The sequence below is a fragment of the Bos mutus genome, chromosome 3, assembly GCF_027580195.1.
Source record: "Bos mutus isolate GX-2022 chromosome 3, NWIPB_WYAK_1.1, whole genome shotgun sequence".
NCBI classification, from domain to species: domain Eukaryota; kingdom Metazoa; phylum Chordata; class Mammalia; order Artiodactyla; family Bovidae; genus Bos; species Bos mutus.
This window is the reverse complement of record NC_091619.1, coordinates 17,930,963-17,952,900: the sequence shown is the minus strand read 5'-3', so window position 1 is coordinate 17,952,900 and position 21,938 is coordinate 17,930,963. Positions and strand designations below refer to the sequence as shown.

The window sequence follows — 21,938 nt, the reverse complement described above, 5'->3', positions numbered from 1 at the left end:
CTCAAAACCGGCCATACAGTGACCTGGTCAGTAACATCTGTAATCTACAGCTCCAGGGTTGATCTGTTCACATTTCCTTGAGGCCCATTTCTGACATTAGGCAAGCTGTAGATATCAGTACTGCTCAAGATGGAGCAGCTTATATCAAGGCTACAGTTTGGTCATCATGCAGCTAGCCGTTTCCTCCTGGTGATGGTTTTAGTATTCACAAAACAATTCAGGAATTTGTGCTGGACACTGGTTTCCATGTCTTTCAGGAGAAGCTAGGATTTCTGGGACTGCCAGATGGCTGACCTGTTGTTTAAATTGTTACTGGTTCTCCTGGCCCAGCTTCTATCTTTTGTTACTATATATTCACATTCTTTCAATCCTTGAAGCTTGAGCTGGCTTTTTGTGACTCATGGAATGCCCGGGAGACCAAAGGTTTCCTATGAAGAAGCAGCAAGTGGAGGGCATGGATGGTGGAGTGGGGTTTGCCCCGGGAAGGCCCCACAGTTTCCTGCTCTGTTTCATCACTTTTATCTACTTCTCTTGGCCAGAGCTTAGTCATGTGGCAGGGAGGACTGGGGCCTGTGGCCTTTACTTGAACTTAAAAGTAAGCATTCTTTTGCTACAAGAGATAAGAGGAGAATAAGTAATGGGACAACCAGCAGTCTTTACCTCAGAGACTATTTCGTATCTGCCTCATAAAGTCTGGTGCTGCTGCTGCTAAGTCGCTTTAGTCGTGTCCGACTCTGTGCGACCCCACAGACGGCAGCCCACCAGGCTCCCCCGTCCCTGGGATTCTCCAGGCAAGAACACTGGAGTGGGTTGCCATTTTCTTCTCCAATGCATGAAAGGGAAAAGGGAAAATGACACGACTCTTAGCGACCCCATGGACTGCAGCCTACTAGACTCCTCCATCCATGGGATTTTCCAGGCAAGAGTACTGGAGTGGGGTGCCGGTGCCTTCTCCACATAAAGTAAGCTAGGCACTATTTTCTCTTTTTCTGTTTTCTGGAAATATAAGTTTTGTGTAAGACTTTTTTTTCTTGGCTATTTGGTAAACGTCGGCAAAAATCGTCAGGATCTGTTTTATTTTTAATTTTTATCTTTGTTGTGTGGATTTATACTAGTGATCAATTTCTTTGATAGTTACAGGGCTTCAGTCTTCTTAGTCCATGTTGATGAGTTATATATATATATTTCTCCCCTGCAAAACTGCCTATTTTATGTAATTTTTCAAATGTCATGCTCAGTTTTATCCGGGGAAATCCCGGTTAATCTGTTTTAAGAGTTTGGGCCTTCAAAATCATTTTGTGTTTATTGAGTACCCCAGGCCATCACCAGTTTAGCACCACATTTTATGCTAACTTTTTACTTCCAGATTTTCTGAACTATGCCAGCCCCATAAACTAAAGTCCCAAATCTGCACAAAGACAGACCCAAGGTTAAAATTTCTCTAGGAAACCTATTTTCCCCCATCCAGAGTCCAGGTCAAGCTATAGGAGCTTCCTTGTAATCTCATTTTGCTGGTGGGAGATTTTCCTTTCAGGCCATTCTTTCACTGAGGAAGCAGTCCTTTGAGGGTCTTGCTTCGTGTAAGGGGCTTTCCAATCCCCAGATACTTGCAGATAAAAGACTCATTTCTTCTCAACTGGTCCCTAAAAACTGAAGCCCTTTGTTTCTGAGACTAGAAACCACCCCTTCCCAAGGACAGCTGTAGCATTAACTCATGCTCACTCTTTATAGTTTCTTCTTTGCTTTGGGCCTCTGAAAATTTCCTTTCTTGTGAGCTTAGCTATGAATTAGAAAAAGTACGAATGCTACATCTCAATCAGAGGGAGATAGAAGTCTGATTCTTTTTTATTTCTTCCTTTTTTAAATTGAAGTATAGTTAATTCACACTGTTGTGTCGGTTTCAAGTGTCAGCAGTGATTCAGTTACACGCACACATTCCACACATGCTTTTTCAGATTCTTTACCATCAGTATAGACTATTACAAGACACTGAGGATGGTTCTTTGTGCATACAGTAGATCCTTGTTGTTTACTTCTTCTGTATGCAGGAGTGTGTATATATTCATTGGAGATTTTTCTGTTTCCCGAGGGAGGATTATATTCCTATAAACGTCTCTCTCAGAACTGCTGTGCTGGACCTCGTGGGTTTTGGATTGCTGTGCTTTCATTGTCATTTGCCTCTATTTACTTTTTGATTGCCTCTTTGATTTCTTCAGAGCTCCATTGGTATTTGCTAACATATTGTTTAGCCTCTACGTATTTGTGTTTTTTCCAGTTTTTTTTTTTCTTGTAATTGATTTCTGAGCTCATAACCTTGTGCTTGGAAAAGATGCTTGATATCATTTCAATTGTCTTGAGTTTACCGAGGCTTGGCTTGTGGCCCAGTATGTGATCTATCCTGGAGAATATTCCGTATGCATGAGAAAAAAGTGTATTCTGCTGGTTTTGGATGGAATGTCCTATAAGTAGTACATATGTGTTAATCCCAACCTCTTAATTTGTCATCCCCCATTCCCTTTGGTAACCATAAATTTGTTTTCTAGGTCTGAGTCTATTTCTGTTTTGTAAATAAGTTCACTTACATCATTTTTAAATTTTATTAAACATTTTTGATTAGTTAATTTTTTCGCCTCACTTCGCGGCACGTGGGATCTCAGTTCCTAAACGTGGGATTGAAGCCATATGCCCTGCATTGGAAGCTCAGAGTCTTAACTACTGGACTGCCAAGGAAGTCCCTGTATCACTTTTTGAGATTCCACGTATTAAGTGATATCATATGATATTTGTTTTTGTCTGACTTACTTCGCTCAGTTTAATAATCTCTGGTCCGTCTGTATTGCTGTATACTCTGCCATTTTTCATCGAGAGTGCCCCAGAGTCATGTTTAAGAATGAAGTTAGATTATGCCACTCTATTACTTAAAATCCTTCCCCGGTGTCCTATTAGAATAAAATCTGTAACTCCTTACACTGGCCTACAAGGCTCTGTATGACTTGACCCCCTTCTGACTTCTGCAGCTCCAGCTTGTGCTATTCTCTGCCTCGCCATACATGACCCATCCACACTGGTCTTCATGTGCTTCTTCCACACCCCAAATTCCCTCCCATCTCTGGGTCAATGCCTGGAATGCTCATCCTCCACTCCCTTTGGGGGAACTCCTCATCCCGCAGGAGGCCCTTCCTGACCACCCTGCCCAGGTGATGATTCTCTCTCATTGCACGCATTGGTTTTCATGCATGGCTCTTACTATAACTTGTAATTTACGTTTACTTGCTGTCATCCTCACTTGATTACATGCCCCACCAGTGTAAGGAATGTGTCTGTTTTTTTTTTCACCAAGGTATCCCCAGGGCCTGCTGCAGTGTTACTACCTAATTAACATTTGTTGAGTGTATGAATGAGGAATGAAATGGATAGCTGTACCCTTGAGAGCCACACTGAGGAGTTTATTTATTTATTAAAAAAAGTTTTTATTTTATATTGGAGTATAGCAAATTCACAATGTTTTGAGAGTTTTAGGTGCATAGCAAAACAATTCAGCCGCACATATACTTGTATCCACTCTCCCCCAAACTCCCCTCCTATTGAGGCTGCCACATAACATTGAACAGATTTTCCTGTGCTACACAGTGGGTCTTTGTTGATTATCCATTTTCAATACAGCAGTGTGTACATGTAGGTCCCAAACTCCCTAACTCTCCCTTCCCCCATCCTTCTTCCCTGTTAACCGTAGGATTGTTCTCGAAGTCTGTGAGTCTGCTTCTGTTTTGTAAATGAGTTCATTTATATAATTTCTTTTTAGATTCTTCATACACACTGAAGAGTTTAAATGATGTGATGGTCAGTGAAGAGATCCAGAAGTTTCTTGAGTAAGTGAGGGATAGAATGGATAGCTATGATCAGAATGAATGAAGGGAGGGGCTGTGGTCCAGGAAGAGACTCGTCAGGAGGTTGCTCTCCCAGGGCAGCTGGGGTGAGGCTGTAGCTACAGGCACAGAGAGGAAGAGGTGGCCAGGTGAGGTTCCCAGGAAAACCCAGAAGCACTTGGTCTGTGCTCAGTGAGGACGTGGGTGGGCGAGGCTGCCTGGCTGGGTCTGGGGTTTCTACAGAAGAAGGCAGGGTGATGCCCATTAGATGACCAGGGGAGCAGTGAGAGCCTGAGACTCTCAGGGGAGGGTGGGGCGGCCTGAATGCAGATTCACACTCTTTCAAGTTGGTAAAGAATCTGCCTGCAATGCAGGAGAACCGGGTTTGATTCCTGGGTTGGGAAGATCTCCTGGAGTAGGAAATGGCAACCCACTCCAGTATTCTTGCCTGGAGAATCCCATTCACAGAGGAGCCTGGCGGGCTACAGTCCACGGGGGTCACAAGAGTCGGACACGACTGAGCGACTAAATCACCACCAAAGTGAAAGGATAATGATGCTGTGAGAAAGAGGGGGAGAAAGAAAGGAGATGGAGGGAAGCAAGCAAGGGAGAAAAGGGTTGAACACTAATGTCAGCCACCAGCAGAGACAGGGAGAAGAGCAACCAGGGAAGTGGCTAGAGAAGAAACTTTGGGTGAAGGAGAGGCAGGGAGTGGGGGTGATTGAGGAGTGGTGCTCGGCAGCCAGGCCAACCTGCCTTTCAGTCCTGGCTCTATGCTTAATCCCCTGAGCTTCTGTTTCCTGATCTATTAATCACAGACATTCCCCACATTACAGGGTGGTTGGGAGGATTAAATTAGATAATGTAGGTATAGTGCTTGGAACAATGTTTACACAGAGTAAACACTCAGTACCTGTGAGTTTCTCCCCTCCTGCTTGACTGCTGCCCTCTTTCTGGTTTAGAAGCAGATGTTTATCAAGCCAGAAGCTGGGCAGGTTTAAAAAGTCTTTATTACTTAACTCAAGGATGAGCTTGTTCCGAGAGACTAATTCTTGTGAATTCTTATGACTGTGTGATGAACGCAAACATTCCAGAAACCAGCTCCATTTCTTACCAGAAGGAAAGTTTCTGTGAGAATCCAAATAAAGACCAGAGGTTGGTTGCTGAATAAACAGCCAGGAGAACTAGAGGTGGATGATCTTAACATCCTGAGTAACCTGGGATGATGATGTGTGTGTCTCCCCTCATGTAGGGAATCAATTTCCTTATCCATGACATGGGGTTCGGGGAGGCATTGAGCCAGATCAGCCTCGGTTGTCACCAAACTGCTAAATGTGAAGCTGGTCCTAGATATTTTACCAATTATTTGGACAAAATATGTTCATTTCCAAGCTAGGAGAACAAATGAAGGAAACGAGCAGACTTTCCTCAATTTTAAGATTTTCTTTATTATTTTTATATTCAGTTCAGTTCAGTTCAGTCGCTCAGTTGTATCCAACTCTTTGCAACCCCATGAATTGCAGCACGCCAGGCCTCCCTGTCTATCACCAACTCCCTGAGTTCACCCAAACTCACATCCATCGAGTCGGTGATGCCATCCAGCCATCTCATCCTGTCGTCCCCTTCTCCTCCTGCCCCCAATCCCTCCCAGCATCAGGGTCTTTTCCAATGAGTCAACTCTTCGCATGAGGTGGCCAAAGTACTGGAGTTTCAGCTTTTAGCATCAGTCCTTTCAATGAACACCCAGGACTGATCTCCTTTAGAATGGACCGATTGGATCTCCTTGCAGTCCAAGGGATTCTCAAGAGTCTTCTCCAACACCACAGTTCAAAAGCATCAATTCTTCGGTGCTCAGTTTTCTTCACAGTTCAACTCTCACATCCATACATGACCACTGGAAAAACCATAGCCTTGACTAGACAGACCTTTGTTGACAAAGTAATGTCTCTGCTTTTGAATATGCTATCTAGGTTGGTCATAACTTTCCTTCCAAGGAGTAAGTGTCTTTTAATTTCATGGCTGCAATCACCATCTGCAGTGATTCTGGAGCCCAAAAAAATCAAGTCTGACAGTTTCCACTGTTTCCCCATCTATTTCCCATGAAGTGATGGGACCAGATGCCATGATCTTAGTTTTATATTAAAAAGTGTTAATACCTGATACTGTGCGTGCATGCTCAGTCATGTCTGACTCTTCCCGCCAGGCTCCTCTGTCCATGGGGATTCTCCAGGCAAGGATACTGGAGTGGGTTGCCATTTCCTTCTCCAGGGGGTCTTTCTGACCCAGGGATCAAACCTGCGTCTTCTGTGTCTCTGGCATTGACAGGCGAGTTCTTTACCATTGAGCCACCTGGGAAATCCCTGAGATTAGCAGAAGACAAGATAAGGGCTCAAAAAAATGTATAAATGTTGACAGGGAAACGAGAAGTAGACTCTGGTCCTTGAGTTTCAGTGGATGTGTGGGGCCTGATCCTGGTTTCATGTTGCTGACGTGTCAGACAACCCCATCTGGGCAATGACATTGCGTCTAACTGTATATCCTGGTTTCCGCTTTTACTGTTGTATCTAGTAACATTCACTGAGTGCTCGCTGGGACTCTACATGTGTTATCTCATTTGATCTCTCTGGTAGATGATAGTGTCCTCATGTTACAGGAGTGATAGGAACCTCCTGATTCCCAGCGGGGGTTAAGTCATGTTTGTAAGGTCACAGGTGAGTGTAGTGACTGCGGTAACTTGCTTCCTCCACTTGGAAAGAGATCCTTGATGGTAGGCTGGGAACCTTACCCACGCTGGCCATTTATAATACCCTGCGTCCCTGGAAACAGGGATTGGTCAACAGCTGAGTACGTGAACCCGGTGGGGCCAATCAAGGCTCATCCTGGGCTATGTGAACCCTGGGTTTACAAAGCTGGAACAGTCTGTGGCTACATTCCTTGATATATAGAGAGACCTTGTTACAGTAAGAGTGAAGCCAACGTGCAGAGAGACAGTGATGAGAGAAGGATGGACAAATAGATGGATGGTCTTAAGTTCTGGGTCCCGGGGCTGTGGTTCATTGACCTGTAAATTATCACAGTGACCTTACCAGTTATGTAACATAGTATATCCCCTTTTTTCTTCAGCGAGCTTGCCTTGAACTGCCATCTCTTATGGCTGAAAGATCTTGATCAATGAAGCTAGAATACAGTGGAGTTAAGATTCAATCTCAAACTCCAACGTCTTAACTTCTTTGCTACAACCATTTCCTAGTATTATACGTTGATCTCTTAGAACATCTCTCTTTAAACCACTTCCTCATGAGCAATATCCTATGGTTTTAAAAATCACTACTCACCTTCCTGAGTTACCTTTCTTTTTCTGAAACTGCTTTTAGCTCCTTTCTGAGATTTCAGAAGTTCCTAGATTTATCAGAACACAGCAGAATGCATCTCTCAAGCTGAGCGTTTCTGGGAAGAATGTTAATCACTCCCCTTTGTGTTGATTCCGGTTGGCACCAGTTTCACCAGTGATATTTTCCATCTGTGGCCCCATCTTCTAGCAAATGGCAGAACCCCACTTCAGACCTAGGTCTGTCTGACACCCAGGCCTGAGTGCTTGCCAGCAGGACAGCAGAATCTAGGCTCCTGAGTCAGGCATCGGACCTTAGCAACTTACAGGCCCCTGTACTCTGACCTTGTAAGGAGCTGCGGGCCAGAGAGGCAAGTCCAGCAGTGCGGGGGAATGGCCCGGAAGGCGCCCGTGCCCCTGGGAGCCCTCTCTCATGAGGACACAAATGAGGGTGAGGGCGGCTGGAGGTGGGTGGGTGCAAAGAGTGGTTTGTTCCTGGCCAGACCCCTGAGGAATGACCCTAGTTAAAAGGTGTATATGCAGTAGAAGGGCCAAGATGGAGGAGACCTAAGTACTGGGGTTTCTGAGGGTACTAGTTGTTCACAGCCCGCTCCTTTTTGAGTTTGGAGAAAATGGATCAGAGAATATAATTTAGAACTGGAGCCCAAAGCCCTGTAAGTTCCCCCTGCTGCTTCTTGAGTTGACCTTCCCCATCTCATCACAGAGGGCAGCTGCCCTCCTGCCCCTGCCCCTGGGGGTAGTGTGGTCACCAGGGAGGTGAGGACAGGATAGGGCTGGCTGGAGGAGAAAGAGAGCAGCAGGCTAGGAGCGTGGCCTCTTCTAGCAGAGCTGGGAGGCGTGGACTGGCCCCTCCCTCTGAAGAGCCCTTCTGAGGAGTGGGCTGTTAAGTTGCCCCCTCCCCCAAACTGGCGTTGGTAAGAAGGCGGCTTCTGGTGACACTGGAGACAGCTGGATTTGTAGGATGGTAGAAAGTCAGCTTTTATTTGTTTATTTGCCTGCGCCTTGCAGCTTATAGTATCTTAGTTCCCTGACCAGGGATCAAACCCAAAGCCCCTGGCAGCAAGAGTGCTGAGTCCTAAACAGTGGACCACCAGGGAATTCCTGCAAGTCAGCTTTGAGAAGGTTCAGGGATGGGGGTAGAGGATTTAGAGTCTCGGAAATGTGGGGTCAAAGGGAGGAGAAAGGGTGGTGGCCATGAGGGACTGTGCTTGTGCCTCCTTCTGGCCATTCACGGGACACTTGCTCCGTGTCAAACACCGGGGATCCTAGGAGATGACCATACTCAGCATCCAGGTCCCAGCAGCCTGATCTAGTTGGGGAAGACACATAAATAAATGGCCACGACTACACATAAAATGTGCTGTTACAGGGCGATTGGCAATGGGCTGCAGAAATACGTAGGAGGGACACCTAACTTAAGCCAACACCCCGCTCTGTGTGTGTGCACATGAGCACACATGTACACTCACGTGTTCTAGTATGTGAGGGGGCTGGGGAGTAGATCCAGGGATGCTGCACAGAGGAGTTGATCTTTGAGCTAAATTTAAAGGGTGAGTAGGAAGAACTATACAAAAAAGATCTTCATGACCCAGATAACCATGATGGTGTGATCACTCACCCACAGCCAGACATCCTGGAGTGTGAAGTCAAGTGGGCCTTAGGAAGCATCACTACAAACAAAGCTAGTGGAGGTGATGGAATTCCAGTTGGGCTATTTCAAATCCTAAAAGATGATGCTGTGAAAATGCTGCACACAATATGCCAGCAAATTTGGAAAACTCAGCAGTGGCCACAGGACTGGAAAAGGTTTTCATTCCAGTCCCAAAGAAAGGCAATGCCAAAGAATGTTCAAGCTATTGCACAATTGCACTCATCTCACATGCTAGCAAATTAATGCTCAAAATTCTCCAGCCAGGGTTCAACAGTACATGAACTGTGAACTTGCAGATGTTCAAGCTGGATTTATAAAAGGCAGAGGAACCAGAGATCAAATTGCCAACATCTGTTGCGAAAGAGAGTTGCAGAAAAACACCTACTTCTGCTTTATTGACTATGCCAAAGCCTTTGACTGGCTGGATCACAACAAACTGGGAAATTGTTCAAGAAACAGGAATACCAGATCACCTTACCTGCCTCCTGAGAAATCTGTATGCAGGTCAAGAAGCAGCAGTTAGAACTGGATATGAAACAACAGACTGGTTTCAAATCTGGAAAGGAGTATGTCAAGGCTATATATTGTCACCCTGTTTATTTAATTTATATGCAGAATACATCATGCGAAATGGTGGGCTGGAAGAAGCACAAGCTGGAGTCAAGATGGCCAGGAGAAATATCAATAATCTCAGATATGCAGATGACACCACCCTTATGCAGAAAGCGAAGAAGATCTAAAGAGCCTCTTGAAAAAAGTGAAAGAGGAGAGTGAAAAAGTTGGCTTAAAACTCAACATTCATTTAACTAGGATCATGACATCTGGTCCCATCACTTCATGGCAAATAGATGGTGAAACAGTGGAAACAGTGGCTGACTGTATTTTTTTGGACTCCAAAATCACTGCAGATGGTGACTGTAGCCATGAAATTAAAAGACACTTATTCCTTGGAAGGAAAGCTATGACCAACCTAGACAGCATATTAAAAAGCAGAGATATTACTTTGCCAGCATAAGTCTATCTAGTTAAAACCATGGTTTTTCCAGTGGTCATGTATGGATGTGAGAGTTGGACTATAAAGAAAGCTGAGCGCTGAAGAATTGATGCTTCTGAACTGTGGTGTTGGAGAAGACTCTTGAGAGTCCACTGGATTGCAAGGAGATCCAACCAGTCAATCCTAAAGGAGATCAGTCCTGAATATTCATTGGAAGGACTGATGCTGAAGTGAAACTCCAATACTTTGGCCACCTGATGTGAAGAACTGACTTCGAAAAGACCCTGATACTGGGAAAGATTGAAGGCAGGAAAAGGGGATGACAGAGGATGAGATGGTTGGATGGCATCACCGACTCGATGGATATGAGTTTGAGGAGGCTCTGGGAGTTGGTGATGGACAGGGAAGCCTGGTGTGCTGCAGTCCATGGGGTCACAAAGAGTGGGACACGACTGGGCGACTGAACTGAACTGAGGAGGAAATTCCCTGGTGGTCCAGTGTTTAAGATTCTGAGCTTCCAATTCAGGGGCACTTGTTTGATCCCTGGTCAGGGAACTAAAGTTCCACATACTTAACAGTGTGGCTAAAAAAAAATAAAGGATGAGTAGGAGATTGACAACAAAGGTCCCTATAGTCAAAGCTATGGTTTTCCAGTAGTCATGTATGGTTGTGAGAATCGGACCGAAAAGAAGGCTGATTGCTGAAGAATTGATGCTTTAGAGCTGTGGTCCTGGAGAAGATTCTTGAGAGTCCCTTGGCCTGCAAGGAGATCAAACCAGTCAATCCTAAAGGAAATCAGTCCTGAATATTCATTAGAAGGACTGATGCTGAAGCTGAAGTTCCAATACTTTGGCCACCTGATGCGAAGAGCCGACTCATTGGAAAAGACCTTGATGCTGGGAAAGATTGAGGGCAAGAGAAGGGGGTGACAGAGGATGAGATGGTTGGATGGCATCATTGACCCGATGGACATGAGTTTGAGCAAACTCTGGGAGACAGTGAAGGACAGGGAAGCCTGGCGTGCTGCAGTCCATGGGGTCTCAAAGAGTCTGACGTGACTGAGCGACTGAACAGCAACAACAGGAGATTGACAGGGGCACAAAGCAAGAAGAGGCTTCTTCCTGAGAGAATGAACAGCTTGGGCAAGGGCTCAGAGGCATGGAAGGGCATGGCACGTGCCTCAGCACAGCTGGGTACCTAGGAAGGTGCGCCACGCTGGGTAGCCTTCTCCTAAGGTTAAGGGAGATCCCTCAGTGTTTTTACATATGGAGTGACATGGTCAGATCTGAATTTTAGGAAGATCACCCTGGTGGCAGAACTGAGAATGAGTCAGAGTGGGGGACATGGTTCGAGGTGGGGGAAAAATCCGGATGTGCTTACAATAGCCTAGGAGCAAGGTGATACAGTGGGATCTCAGGCAGTGTAGACAAAACTGAGCAGTTATTTAGAAGGTCAGGTTGCCTGACCTGGGTAACTGGAGGGCAGTAAGGGCAGGATAGGAAGACAGCCAAGTTTTTGATTTGGGTCACTGTGTGAATAGAGGTATTATTTGTTGCAACAATAAGAGTCAAGGGAAGTTTTTTTTTTTTTTAAGCTTATTTTAGATTCAAGCCAGAGTGCATTTGGAGGGAAAGGAAGAGGGGTCATTGAAGATGTCAGACCAGAGCAGGCGACAGATGGGCTCCTGGGTACTGGGTGAGGTCCAGAAATAAGACTCAAAGGTTGGGTATAATGTGAGGGGATGGCTGGTTGGTCTGTGTAGGAATCAGAAGGTTAGGATTCTAGAGGAGTCTTTTTTTTTTTTGATGTGGACCATTTGAAAAAAAAAAGTCTATACAGAATTTGTTACAAAAATGCTTTGGTTTCGTGTTTTGGCATTTTGGCCACAAAGCATATAGAATCTTAGCTTCCTGACCAGGGATTGAACCCACATCCCCGACATTGAAAGGTGAGGTCTTAACCAATGGACCATGAGGGAAGTCCCTAGGGGATTCTTGATGACTGGCTCTTCTAGGGAGAAGGCGATGGCACCCCACTCCAACACTCTTGCCTGGAAAATCCCATGGACGGAGGAGCCTGGTAGGCTGCAGTCCATGGGGTTGCTAAGAGTCAGACGTGACTGAGTGACTTCACTTTCACTTTTCACTTTCACGTGTTGGAGAAGGAAATGGCAACCCACTCCAGTGTTCTTGCCTGGAGAATCCCAGGGATGGGGGAGCCTAGTGGGCTGCCGTCTATGGGGTCGCACCGAGTCGGACACGACTGAAGTGACTTAGCAGCAGCAGCAGCAGGGAGGTTTACCATTGTGACCACCTGTGTTTAAGCCATGCCTCATTAATTGTGTGAACTTGGGAAAACTTCTCTGAGCCTCAATTTTCTCCTCTGCAAAGTGGTGGTAAGACTGTACCAACTTTCTGGGATTTTTGTGTAAATTAAATGGGGTGATATATGGACATCACTCAGCACACAGGAGGTGGCTCATAATGTCAGTCTGGACTCTTCCAGCAAAGGATATGACAAATCCATTACACATGGAAGATCCAGAATGACCCAAACCCAGTGTGATAATGCAGATTCTCTCATGCCGAATAGGCTATCAAGGGATGCGCTGTGCTGGGCTCAGTCTACTCAGTTGTGTCTGACTCTTTGTGACCTCATGGACTGTAGCCCGCCAGGCTCCTCTGTCCATGGGGTTTCCCAGGCAATAATACTGGAGTGGGTTGCCATTTTCTCAGGGATGGAACCCTTGTCCCCTGCGTCTCCTGCCTTGGCAGATGGATTCTTTACCACCGAGCCACCGGGGAAGACCCATCAGGCGATAGCTAGATAAATTATTTCGTGCAGTTTGTTGAGAGAAAATATCTCAAAGCAGATTTGGGGAGGGCAGAGGAATAATAAAAAGGATCCTTGTGGTGAAAAATTTTGACTTCAGAGGTTGGTGCAACTTCCTCAAGTCTCATGCTTAAGTCAGAGGAAAGCAAGGGCCCTAGGGCCCCAGCAGCGAGACCATTTCTCTTTCCCTGGAACTGCCCCAGGGATGGTGGGGAGGTTGACAGAGCTTGACAGTGTTCAGCCCCTCCTTTTTGCCACCTAGTTCCTTCCTGCCTCCTCCCCACGGCTTTTAAACTGTTTCCAGGCATCCAACTTCCATTTCAGAAGTCCACCTGGGTGTCTCAGCAGGAACTGTCCTGGAAACACTTCATACGTCATGCAGGTGTGAGAGGTGTGGGCGTGGGAAGGTTTGCTGGAGATGAATCAGCGTTGTCTTCTGCCTGAGTCAAGAGCCCGGCTGGGCAGGGGCTGGCCGACCCAGACAGGAGGGAGGGAAAGAATGAGATCAGCCTGCAATGTCACATCTCAACCACCAGGGGGCATGAACAAGACGGGGAAAACCCAGGAGTTGCTGATGGGAAACCTTTGGCACCTGGAACCACCCACGCCTAGCCGAAAGAGGACACCCCGCTTCCCAAGCTGGGCATGGGCACAGTCACTGCCAGGATGTGTCCACTGCCTGCCTGCGTCCTGGCTTCTCTGCCTTCATGAAGAAGTGGAGAGCATAGAATGGAATTGGACTTTGAGGGGTCAGCCTATCCAACCTTCCTGTTCTGCAAGGGGGAAGGAATTACTCTAGATTACACAGCAAGTTAGTGGCAAATTACTGTGATTTTCATCAGTTTCAGGAATATGGCTCCTTGATGGGCCCAGCCCTAGTCTCAGTTTCGGGACAGGTGTCCAGATGCTGCCCCTAGCGTCAGAGGCGCTCTCTCTTATCGCTCTGGTCTTCCCTTTTCCCTCACACTTTCCGTGACTCTGTTTTTCTTTGACTTTTTCTCCCAGTTTCTGTCTGACTGCCTCTTCCTCTCTTCCTCTGTCTGCCTCCTGTCTCCATCCCTGCCCTCTGGGGACTTTGCTGTGCTCCTTCCCTCAATGGGTCCCCAGAGCAAGATATTTCCTGCCATCACTCCTCAGGGACTCATAGCTCTCTGAAGCTCTGTTTTCCAAGCCAGTGTCTCAGTTCCACTCCTGGGAGCAGGCAGAGAAGTTATGATTTGGTAGCATCATCAGTGATGTGATTTCGGGAGGTAGGAAGGCCCCCTGATACTGTCCCCAGCACTCCACCACCTACGGTGCCAACCGTAAACTCGGGATGGCACCTGGTGTGGGCAAGACCCGTTGCTCATGCGGTCCCTGCCCGGTGAGCTCACCATGTGGGAGTGAGGGCGAGAGAAGACAGGCACACGAGTGATTCAATCGAGATTAGAATGCTCTGAGTACCAAAGGAGCGCTTGCCGTGGGACAGAGCAGGTGGAGATAGACCCTGGTTAGCCCTGGGGCAGCTCCGTGAGGTGGGGGCACTGAACTGGGCTTTGAAGGATATGTGGGACTTCGGGAGGCAGGGATGTGGTGAGTGGGCACATTCTGAGCAGAAGGATGGGCATAGGCAGTCCTGGCCACTCCAGGTGCTCAGGCACAGTGAGCAGGCAGTTAGGAGACGTGCAGGAGAGGTTGGATATGCAGGTAGGGGCCAGAGCCCGAGCACCTCACTTCCAGCAAGGGCCATGGGGACGCCACTGCAGTTTCTGAGCAGAAGTGCCATCTGCCGAAGTCCTCAGTTAAGATGGAAGAAGTGCTGTACAAAGCAATGCGTTGCACCCCACTGATCCTTACCCTCGGGGAGAACAATTTTTATTCCAAGCTCGACCTGAAATAGGTTTTGACAAGGAAGAGCAGTAGCACAAGGGGGCCAAGTGCCTTGGGGAGGAAGGACACTGGGTGGCTTTGCAGAGGTGTAGGAGAGGGCACCGGGGCCCCTGAGGCCTGATTTCATCTATGCTGCTCAGGCCGCTCCTGAGTCCCACTGTGAGTGACCGCCGGGGAAACAGCAGCCTGGCTCAATGTCTGATCCTCTGTGGGTCCTCAGTCTGAGTTCTCTGTGGTGTCATGACCCCAAACTCCCCAGAGTGGGCCTGATGAGGGGGTCTCTGTTCCAGTGCCCTGTCTGCCGGAGCTGGGTTGGGGTTTCTGCCTGCTGCCCCGTGACTCTGGCTGCCCTAGCCCTGGGGGAGGAGGGCGGTGCTGCTGAGTCACTGCCTGGGCCTCTGGGCCTGGAACCGCGGGTGAGTCACCTAGGACTAGGGGCTCTGGAGGAGGGGAAAGAAGCTGGTGGACATCTGGAGGGGGGGAGGGGAGCTGGCACACAGGAAGGGCGGTGCCCGGGCTGGACTGAGGCAGTAGGCCAGGGGGGCCTGGGAAGAGGCCGCGTGAAGTCTGCTCTTCTCTGAAAGGCCCTCCCCTGGGCTGGGTCCTAACAGGCCTCAGTGTTTGCCTTTCTCTGGGCGAGTGGGTGAGAGAGGCCGAGGCTGTGACCTCATCCCCAGCCTGGCCTCCTGGCTTGGGAAGATGTGCGGGCCTCCTCCTCACCTGCCCACCTCCCAAGCTGGAGGAGACTCGCATTTTCTCCTCCCTTCAACCCTCCTGGGCCTTCCTTACACACACAGACTGCTGCTCACCCCAGCTGACTATAGCAGAGCCATCTCCACCTCTCGCTGCCTCCCTGTCTCCTGCCAGACCCCTTCCTACCCGAAGGGGGCCTTTCCAGGTCTTTTAAAGCACACCCTCTTGCCTCAGTACGTCACTGACAGTTATTCTGGGGCCGGCTATTAAAAGCCACTTTGTTTCCCTGTAGTCACCCCTGCCCTCTTCTTCCTGATAGCCCCCAGCTGCCTCCTGGTTCCCAGCACACACACAGACCCATGAAGTCCCAGCACTCACCTGCAGCTTCAGGCATGCCAGTGAACTGTGACTCGCAGGCATTTGTCATGAGAACAAGACTGGGCCTGAATCTCCAGGCCCCCATGAACAGGGGCTGCCTCCCCTTGCCCAGGGCCCAGAATACCTTTTCCCCGTGACACCTCCTGCTCCCGCTGTGGCCAGGGCGGGGCCGGGGGAGGGGCTGCCCTTGGCTGCCCAGGAGCCGGTATTGTCGGGAAGGGAGGGACTGGGAGGGGGTGTGTGGGGGTGGCAGGAGGCCAGCCTTTGGTGGGATCAGGTTAGGGCAGGTTTGGTTTCCTTAAAATGCAAAGTTAGGGGCCAGTGGGGCTAGCATATAAATCCCAGCTCTGGGCACCTGGACCTTTGCTTTCCTTCCTGAGTCTCTCTCTGCCCTCTGGTCTGGTGAGTACCTCTGTCCTGGGCAGGGCTGGGTGGACAAGACCCCCATGGGTCTCTGCCTTTGTCCCTTTGGCTTTTTTTGTAATGGGTTTTTATTGGAGCAGAGCTGATTTACACTGTGGGGTTAGCTTCTGCCGGATGTCCCCTTATGTTGGTCTTTGTCTCCTGGTTCCCTTGGTGGAAGGCCCGGGGTCTCTGTGGGTCTCTGCATTTGGGGGGACCTCCTGTGAAGTGTCAGATAGAGGCTTTTTCCCAGTTCCTCTGTGAGGTTTAGGGGTTGCTCTTGGGGTCTGTCTTGCATCTCTCAGTCTGAGTGTTGCTGCTTCTTTGGGGTTTGGGTCCAGGCATATGAAGTGTGTGTGGTAGTGGGAGGTTTGCGGGGGTGCTTTAAGGAGAATCCTGGTTTGGTTTGTTTGTTTTTGAAAAGTCCTGGATTCCAGCAGGACTAAGAGCCAAGGATCTCAAGCGAGTGGGCCTGACCGGGCCCCTGCCCTGAGCAGCTGCACGGCCCTGCCACTTCCCGTCTTCTCCCACCTCCTGAAGGCAAGGCTGGCAGGATGGGCCCAGGGTGCTTCTTGCCCCTGGCGCCTGCTCCTCTGGCCTCACCCTGGGACCTGCCTAATCCTCCCGGGGTGGTGTGACCACTCTGAGAGGCAGGGCCTTGGAAAGAATGACCTCCAAATTCTGTCCTTGGTCTCAGATTCTGTCCTGATCCTGGGGTACTGGGCTTTTAATTTCTTGAATTCCAGTCCCAGCAGAATCCTTGCTGTTAGGGAGAGTGTTCAGTTGCCAGCACCCCTGCTCCGGTGCCTCCAGCGTGAGGGGAGACACATTCCCTACCGGGTGAGAGCCCTGGTCTGACAGAGGATACAGCCTACCCAAGGGAGCTTCCAGTTAGATGGGAGAACGACGCCCTCTGGCTGAGGGGGGAGGTCACTCCTCAGGGAACCTCGTACCCCTGGGCTGTAGCCAAGGCCGCTGCCAGAGCCCAGTGAGGCCCACTAACTAGCCCATGGAGATGCCTGTCTCCGCAGCCCTGGCACAGAGCCCACTGGCCTATGATAGAAGCTGACAGAAAGGATCCCCAGTGGGACTCCGGCCACCCTGCCTTTTTTTTTCCCCCATAGATGCTGTGGGCCCCAAGTATGGTGGGAGGAGACATGAGGCCCTTCCAAATACAGAGGAAGGTCTATCCCCTGCCTCACCCACCTAGTGTGAGATGGAGGTATGGCTTCTGGCCAGGGAGCCACAGGCTGAGGCGGAGACGCAGCCCTGCCTGCCCATTCTAAGAGGGACTTGGAGAGGCAGCTTGGGGCACAAGGGCAGCAGACGATCCTGCAGGCTGGGCTGAGGCATCTCCCTCCCTTGCCACCCCTGTAGCCTCAGATCCAAGATGTCCAGTCCCCTGGAGCAGGCGCTGGCTGTGATGGTCGCCACCTTCCACAAGTACTCTGGCCAAGAGGGCGACAAGTTCAAGCTGAGTAAGGGGGAGATGAAGGAACTTCTGCACAAGGAGCTGCCCAGCTTTGTGGGGGTGAGTGGGGCTCACCGGGGATGAGAGGGTCCTGGTGTGTGGTGTGGGGGCACGGGATGAATGTCTTCTCCCTCGCTGGCTGGGGGTGGGCGGGCCTGGGGATGCAGACACCAGAGTGGGGTCAAGCCCTTTATGACCTCACCAGAGTGAGAGGGAAGCCTTTGTGTGCGCGAGTGGGTGCTCTACTGCCGGCCCCTCCCTGCAGCTTTCTGGAGGACGAATGTGCTGTCTGAGCCCAGAGAGGGGACGTGACTCGCTCAGGATCACACAGCTCTCATTTGTGATCTCCTTCTCTCTCCCTCCCTCCATCCTCTCTCTCTTTTGGTTTTCATATTTACTTGCCAAACTAAGAAGGTGTCTAGGGAAAGAAAAGCTCAGCTAAGACACACCCTGAGATGTTTAGGAGAGAAATGCCATCAGTTCTCAATTGGCCCCTTACCCTCCCTTTAATCAGCTCCTCCCTCGTGTGTGCTCACGCACTCAGTTGGTCAGTCATTTCCAGCTCTTCGCAACCGCGTGGACTATAGTCTACCAGGCTCCTCTGCCCATGGAACTGTCCAGGCCAGGATACTGGAGTGGGTTGCCATTTCCTAATCCAGGGCATCTTCCTGACCCAGGGATCACACCTGAGTCTTTCATGTCTCCTGCACTGGCACATGGATTGTTTACCACAAGTGCCACCTGAGAAGTGCACCACTCCCCCTTCGCCCCACCAAAAAAATATTTATTTATTTGGCTGCACTGGAGTGAGGACAGAGGGAGGTATGTGGGCAGGAAGCTCCGGCTCTCCACCTCCTTCCACAGGCCAGTGGGCTCGATGTCAGGGCTGCGGAGATGAGCAACTCCCGGGGCTGGTTAGTGGGGCTCACTGGGCTCTGGCAGAGGCCTTGGGTACAGTCCAGGGGTACGAGGTCCTTGAGAGTGCATGGGAGGGAGTCTTAATTGTGGCATGTGGGATCTAGTTTCCGGACCAGGGATCAAATCCAGGGCCCCTGCACTGGGAGTGTGGAGTCTTAGCTATTGGACCAAATCCCAGTGGAGTCTTAGCTGCTGGAACAAATCCCAAAGTGACTTTGAACATACGAGGCATGTCCTTTTTTCTTAAAAAAATATTTTTGATCATACTTTTCTAATTTGGTTTCATTTTATCTGGGATGGGAAAGAGTCTGCCTTTGTGGAATTCATTTTTCTGGTGATGAGGCGTGGTGGTGGCTTCAGAAAGCTTGAGTTTCCTCATCAGCGGGATGTGGATAATGCCCATCTCCCTGGGCCCTTGTGGGGAGCAGAGCTGATCCTCTGAAGGGAGGGTCTGGGATCCCCCAGCAGGGAGAGCTGGAGGCTCTGGCTCATGCACTCCCCTGTGTCCCCACTCACAGGGCACCCTAGTGCTCCCAGGACCTCCTTGCTCCCCATCACTCAAGGTGCTCCCTGCTCACCGCTTACCTGCTGCCCAGGGAGGAGGGGAAAGCTGGGTTCTGCCCCAAGAGCTGATGGCCTGACTGTCTCTTGCTTTCAGGAGAAGGTGGATGAGGAGGGCCTGAAGAAGCTGATGGGTGATCTGGATGAGAACAGCGACCAGCAGGTGGACTTCCAGGAGTACGCCGTCTTCCTGGCCCTCATTACGATCATGTGCAATGATTTCTTCCAGGGCTCCCCAGCACGGTCCTGATGCAGAGCTTGTGGCTCCCTGCTATGGGTCTCTTCGGCCCAGGAGGACTCTCTATCTTTTTTAGTTTTACTCAATAAACTTTTTTTGCTGGTTGACAGTATTTTCATTGCTCAGTGTTGCCCTGTCATCTGGCTGGCCCAATTGCTGTGCTGAAAGTGAAAGACCCAAAGCTGCTTTTTGCTGTGAGCTGTCTTTGTCCCTTTCAGTGCAAGATGATACAATTCCTTTAAAAATGTTGTGGGCTTCCTGTCTATCAACTTACAAATTCAGTTAGACAAAAGCCACATTTATAAATCTCTTTGAGACTGGCCCTTTCCACCTTAGAGTCAAGGTGCTGGGAGAAAATGTCCTTATGATTCTTAAAGACCCTCTTGTCTGAAAGGCTCAAGAAGACACACTGTTAAAATTATTAGAAGACATAATATGTATGTGAAATCTGAGACTTGCCCTTAAATCTTTTTGAAGTCCACATGAAATTTCTCCTCTTTGACTTTATCTTACCCTGAGGCCCTTTTCCTTGGCAGGGCCAAGGATTTGATCTTGGCCCCAAGGCCATTTATTGAGAGCCATTTGTTGTCTGAGGAGACTGTCTGGGGCTCCCCTGGTGGCTCAGACAGTAAAGAATCTGCCTGTAGTGTGGGAGACCCAGGTTCAATCCCTGGGTCAGGAAGATCCCTGGAAGAAAAGAATGGACACCCACTGCAGTATTCTTGCCTGAAGAATCCTACGGACAGGGGAGCCTGGTGGGCTATATAGTCCATGCGGTCGCAAAGAGTCAGACACAACAGAGCAACTAACATGACCTTGTACTACGGCTGTCCTGGGCGCTCTATATTTTCTCTAAATTCTACTCGAATTGAAGAGCTCCTTTTTTTTGGCTGAACCATGAAGCATGCAGGATCTTAGCTCCTCCACTAGGGATCCAACCCATGCCCCCTGCAGTGGAAGCGAGGAGTGAAAAAGAGTTTTAACGAAAAGGAAAGGGGGGATGGATAATAGACAAGTAATAGACAATATTTTTGTGAATTACTTTCTTACTTTTCTCACTTCCCTGGCAAGCTTTGCTGCTTGGGAACTGCTTACAGAGTAGCTCAGACAAAAGCTCCCCCAAAATAAGGAGTGAGACACCCTGATTGTTCTTACTGTTCCGCTTTAACTGTTGCTGGGCAAGGTTGGGCAGGCAGAGCAATGAAAAGAGAGGAGCCTATTTCCTAATATAATACCCTGTAGGGAGAGGAACCAGTGAATACAGGTCAGGGATGTATGATAATGGTAATTAACATTTCCACAGCAGTTCCCAAAGCTGCTTTCAGGAACACTGTTTCTTCAGCCCCATGGTAACCCCCCAGAGAACTATCATTAGGCCCCTTTTACAGATAAGGAAATCAAAAGGAGGAAGCGTCTGCCATTCAAGGCACTCTCGTTTTGGCCAGGCTCTCTGATAGGCCTGTTCGAGCAACATCCCACTGACTCTTCACAGCAGTTGTGTGAGGGCTGTATCACTTCTAACACCGGTTGTAAAGTCAGGACAGGTTGTCTCTGGCTGCTGGCCGGGCCTCGGAGCTCAGTGTTCTCTGCGGGGACATGGAGTTGGGTGCCCACCCGCTGCTTCAGGTTCCCCCTCCCTGAGTCCACCCCCACGGTGAACAGCCTGCAGCTCTGTCCCTCCACATTTCACAGAGGAGGACATAGGGGCTGGGAGAGGTGGCCCAGTGGTACAGGATCTGCCTGCAGTTCAGGAGACATGGGTTTGATCCCTGTGTCAGGAAGATTCCCGGGAGTAGGGAATGGCTACCCACTCCAGTATTCTTGCCTGGGAAATCTCATGGACAGAGGAGCTACAGTCCTTGGGATTGCAAAAGAATCTGGCATGACTTAGTGACTGAACAGCAGCAACAGAAGTTATACAGGGAGCGGTACTGGAATTTGTCCCAAGTCTGCGAGAAAGGGGCTCCTGCTTAAGGGACATGCAGGTGACAGCCTGGGCCTTCCTCTCCTTCCCCTTGGGCTTTGTGTGAGATGAAGGGGACCTGGCTGGGCAGAGTCCAGATGCCCTTGGTTTCTTGATCCTGAAGACATGGGGAAGTGGGTCCACTTCTTGGTGATCGCATGGCCATAGTGTGACTGCTTGCAGTGGATCCTGGCTTCTGCTGGCACTCTGTCCCAGATTCTGGGGCTGTTTGGGCTGGTGGAGACTGGCCACGGTTGGCTGCTTCTGGAACTGTTCCCCGACTGGCTAGGCACCTAATGGGACAAATTTCTTTCTGTGTATTTGACAAACTAACAAACACATGAGTTTCCTAGCTGGTCTCAGTAATCTTCCCTCATCCCACCACTCCCTGCAAATCTCTGTGCCAAGGCAGAGAGCAGGAGGGTCTGGAAAACGGTGCTTGCTGCTCAGGGGCCTGCTGGCCAGATTCTCTCTCATTTTCTCCTGGAATTAGGGCAGGGAGCAGAACCTCAGGGAAATATATCTCCCCTTCCATTGTGTCCCATTGCGACTCTGCTCTTTGCTCTTCAAGGTCTGTCCTGCAAGAAAAGAGGGCAGAAGGCAAAGGTGGATTCTGAGACAGTTCAGTTCAGTTCAGTCGCTTAGTTGTGTCTGACTCTTTGCGACCCCATGGACTGCAGTGCTCCAGGCTTCCCTGTCTGTCCATCACCAGTTCCCAGAGCTTGCTCAGACTCATGTCCATCGAGTCGGTGA

At 49.4% G+C, this 21,938-nt stretch overlaps 2 protein-coding genes across 5 annotated transcripts in view; both read left to right on the top strand.

The window, feature by feature from the left end:
• The first annotated feature begins 822 nt into the window (after positions 1-822).
• S100A2 (S100 calcium binding protein A2) lies at positions 823-19,327 on the top strand. Of its 4 annotated transcripts, none has more exons than XM_070367189.1 (4): positions 824-962; positions 3,803-3,869; positions 17,412-17,565; positions 19,082-19,327. In XM_070367189.1, exons 2-4 carry the CDS (start codon positions 3,838-3,840, stop codon positions 19,232-19,234), a joined length of 339 nt encoding a protein of 112 aa, XP_070223290.1. In that variant the 5' UTR covers positions 824-962; positions 3,803-3,837; the 3' UTR covers positions 19,235-19,327. The 4 variants fall into 4 exon arrangements, with proteins under 4 accessions (XP_070223291.1, XP_070223290.1, XP_005910071.1 ...); XM_070367191.1 differs by lacking the exons at positions 824-962; positions 3,803-3,869 and adding exons at positions 15,899-16,034; positions 16,781-16,874; XM_070367190.1 differs by lacking the exon at positions 3,803-3,869 and having other exon boundaries at positions 823-962.
• S100A3 (S100 calcium binding protein A3) overlaps positions 909-21,938 on the top strand; it is a 29,694-nt gene continuing 8,664 nt past the window's right edge. The window contains exons 1-2 of the mRNA XM_070367192.1: positions 909-962; positions 3,803-3,869. The gene's annotated coding sequence lies outside the window, so the exon portion shown is untranslated. The remainder of the gene's footprint in view (positions 963-3,802; positions 3,870-21,938) is intronic.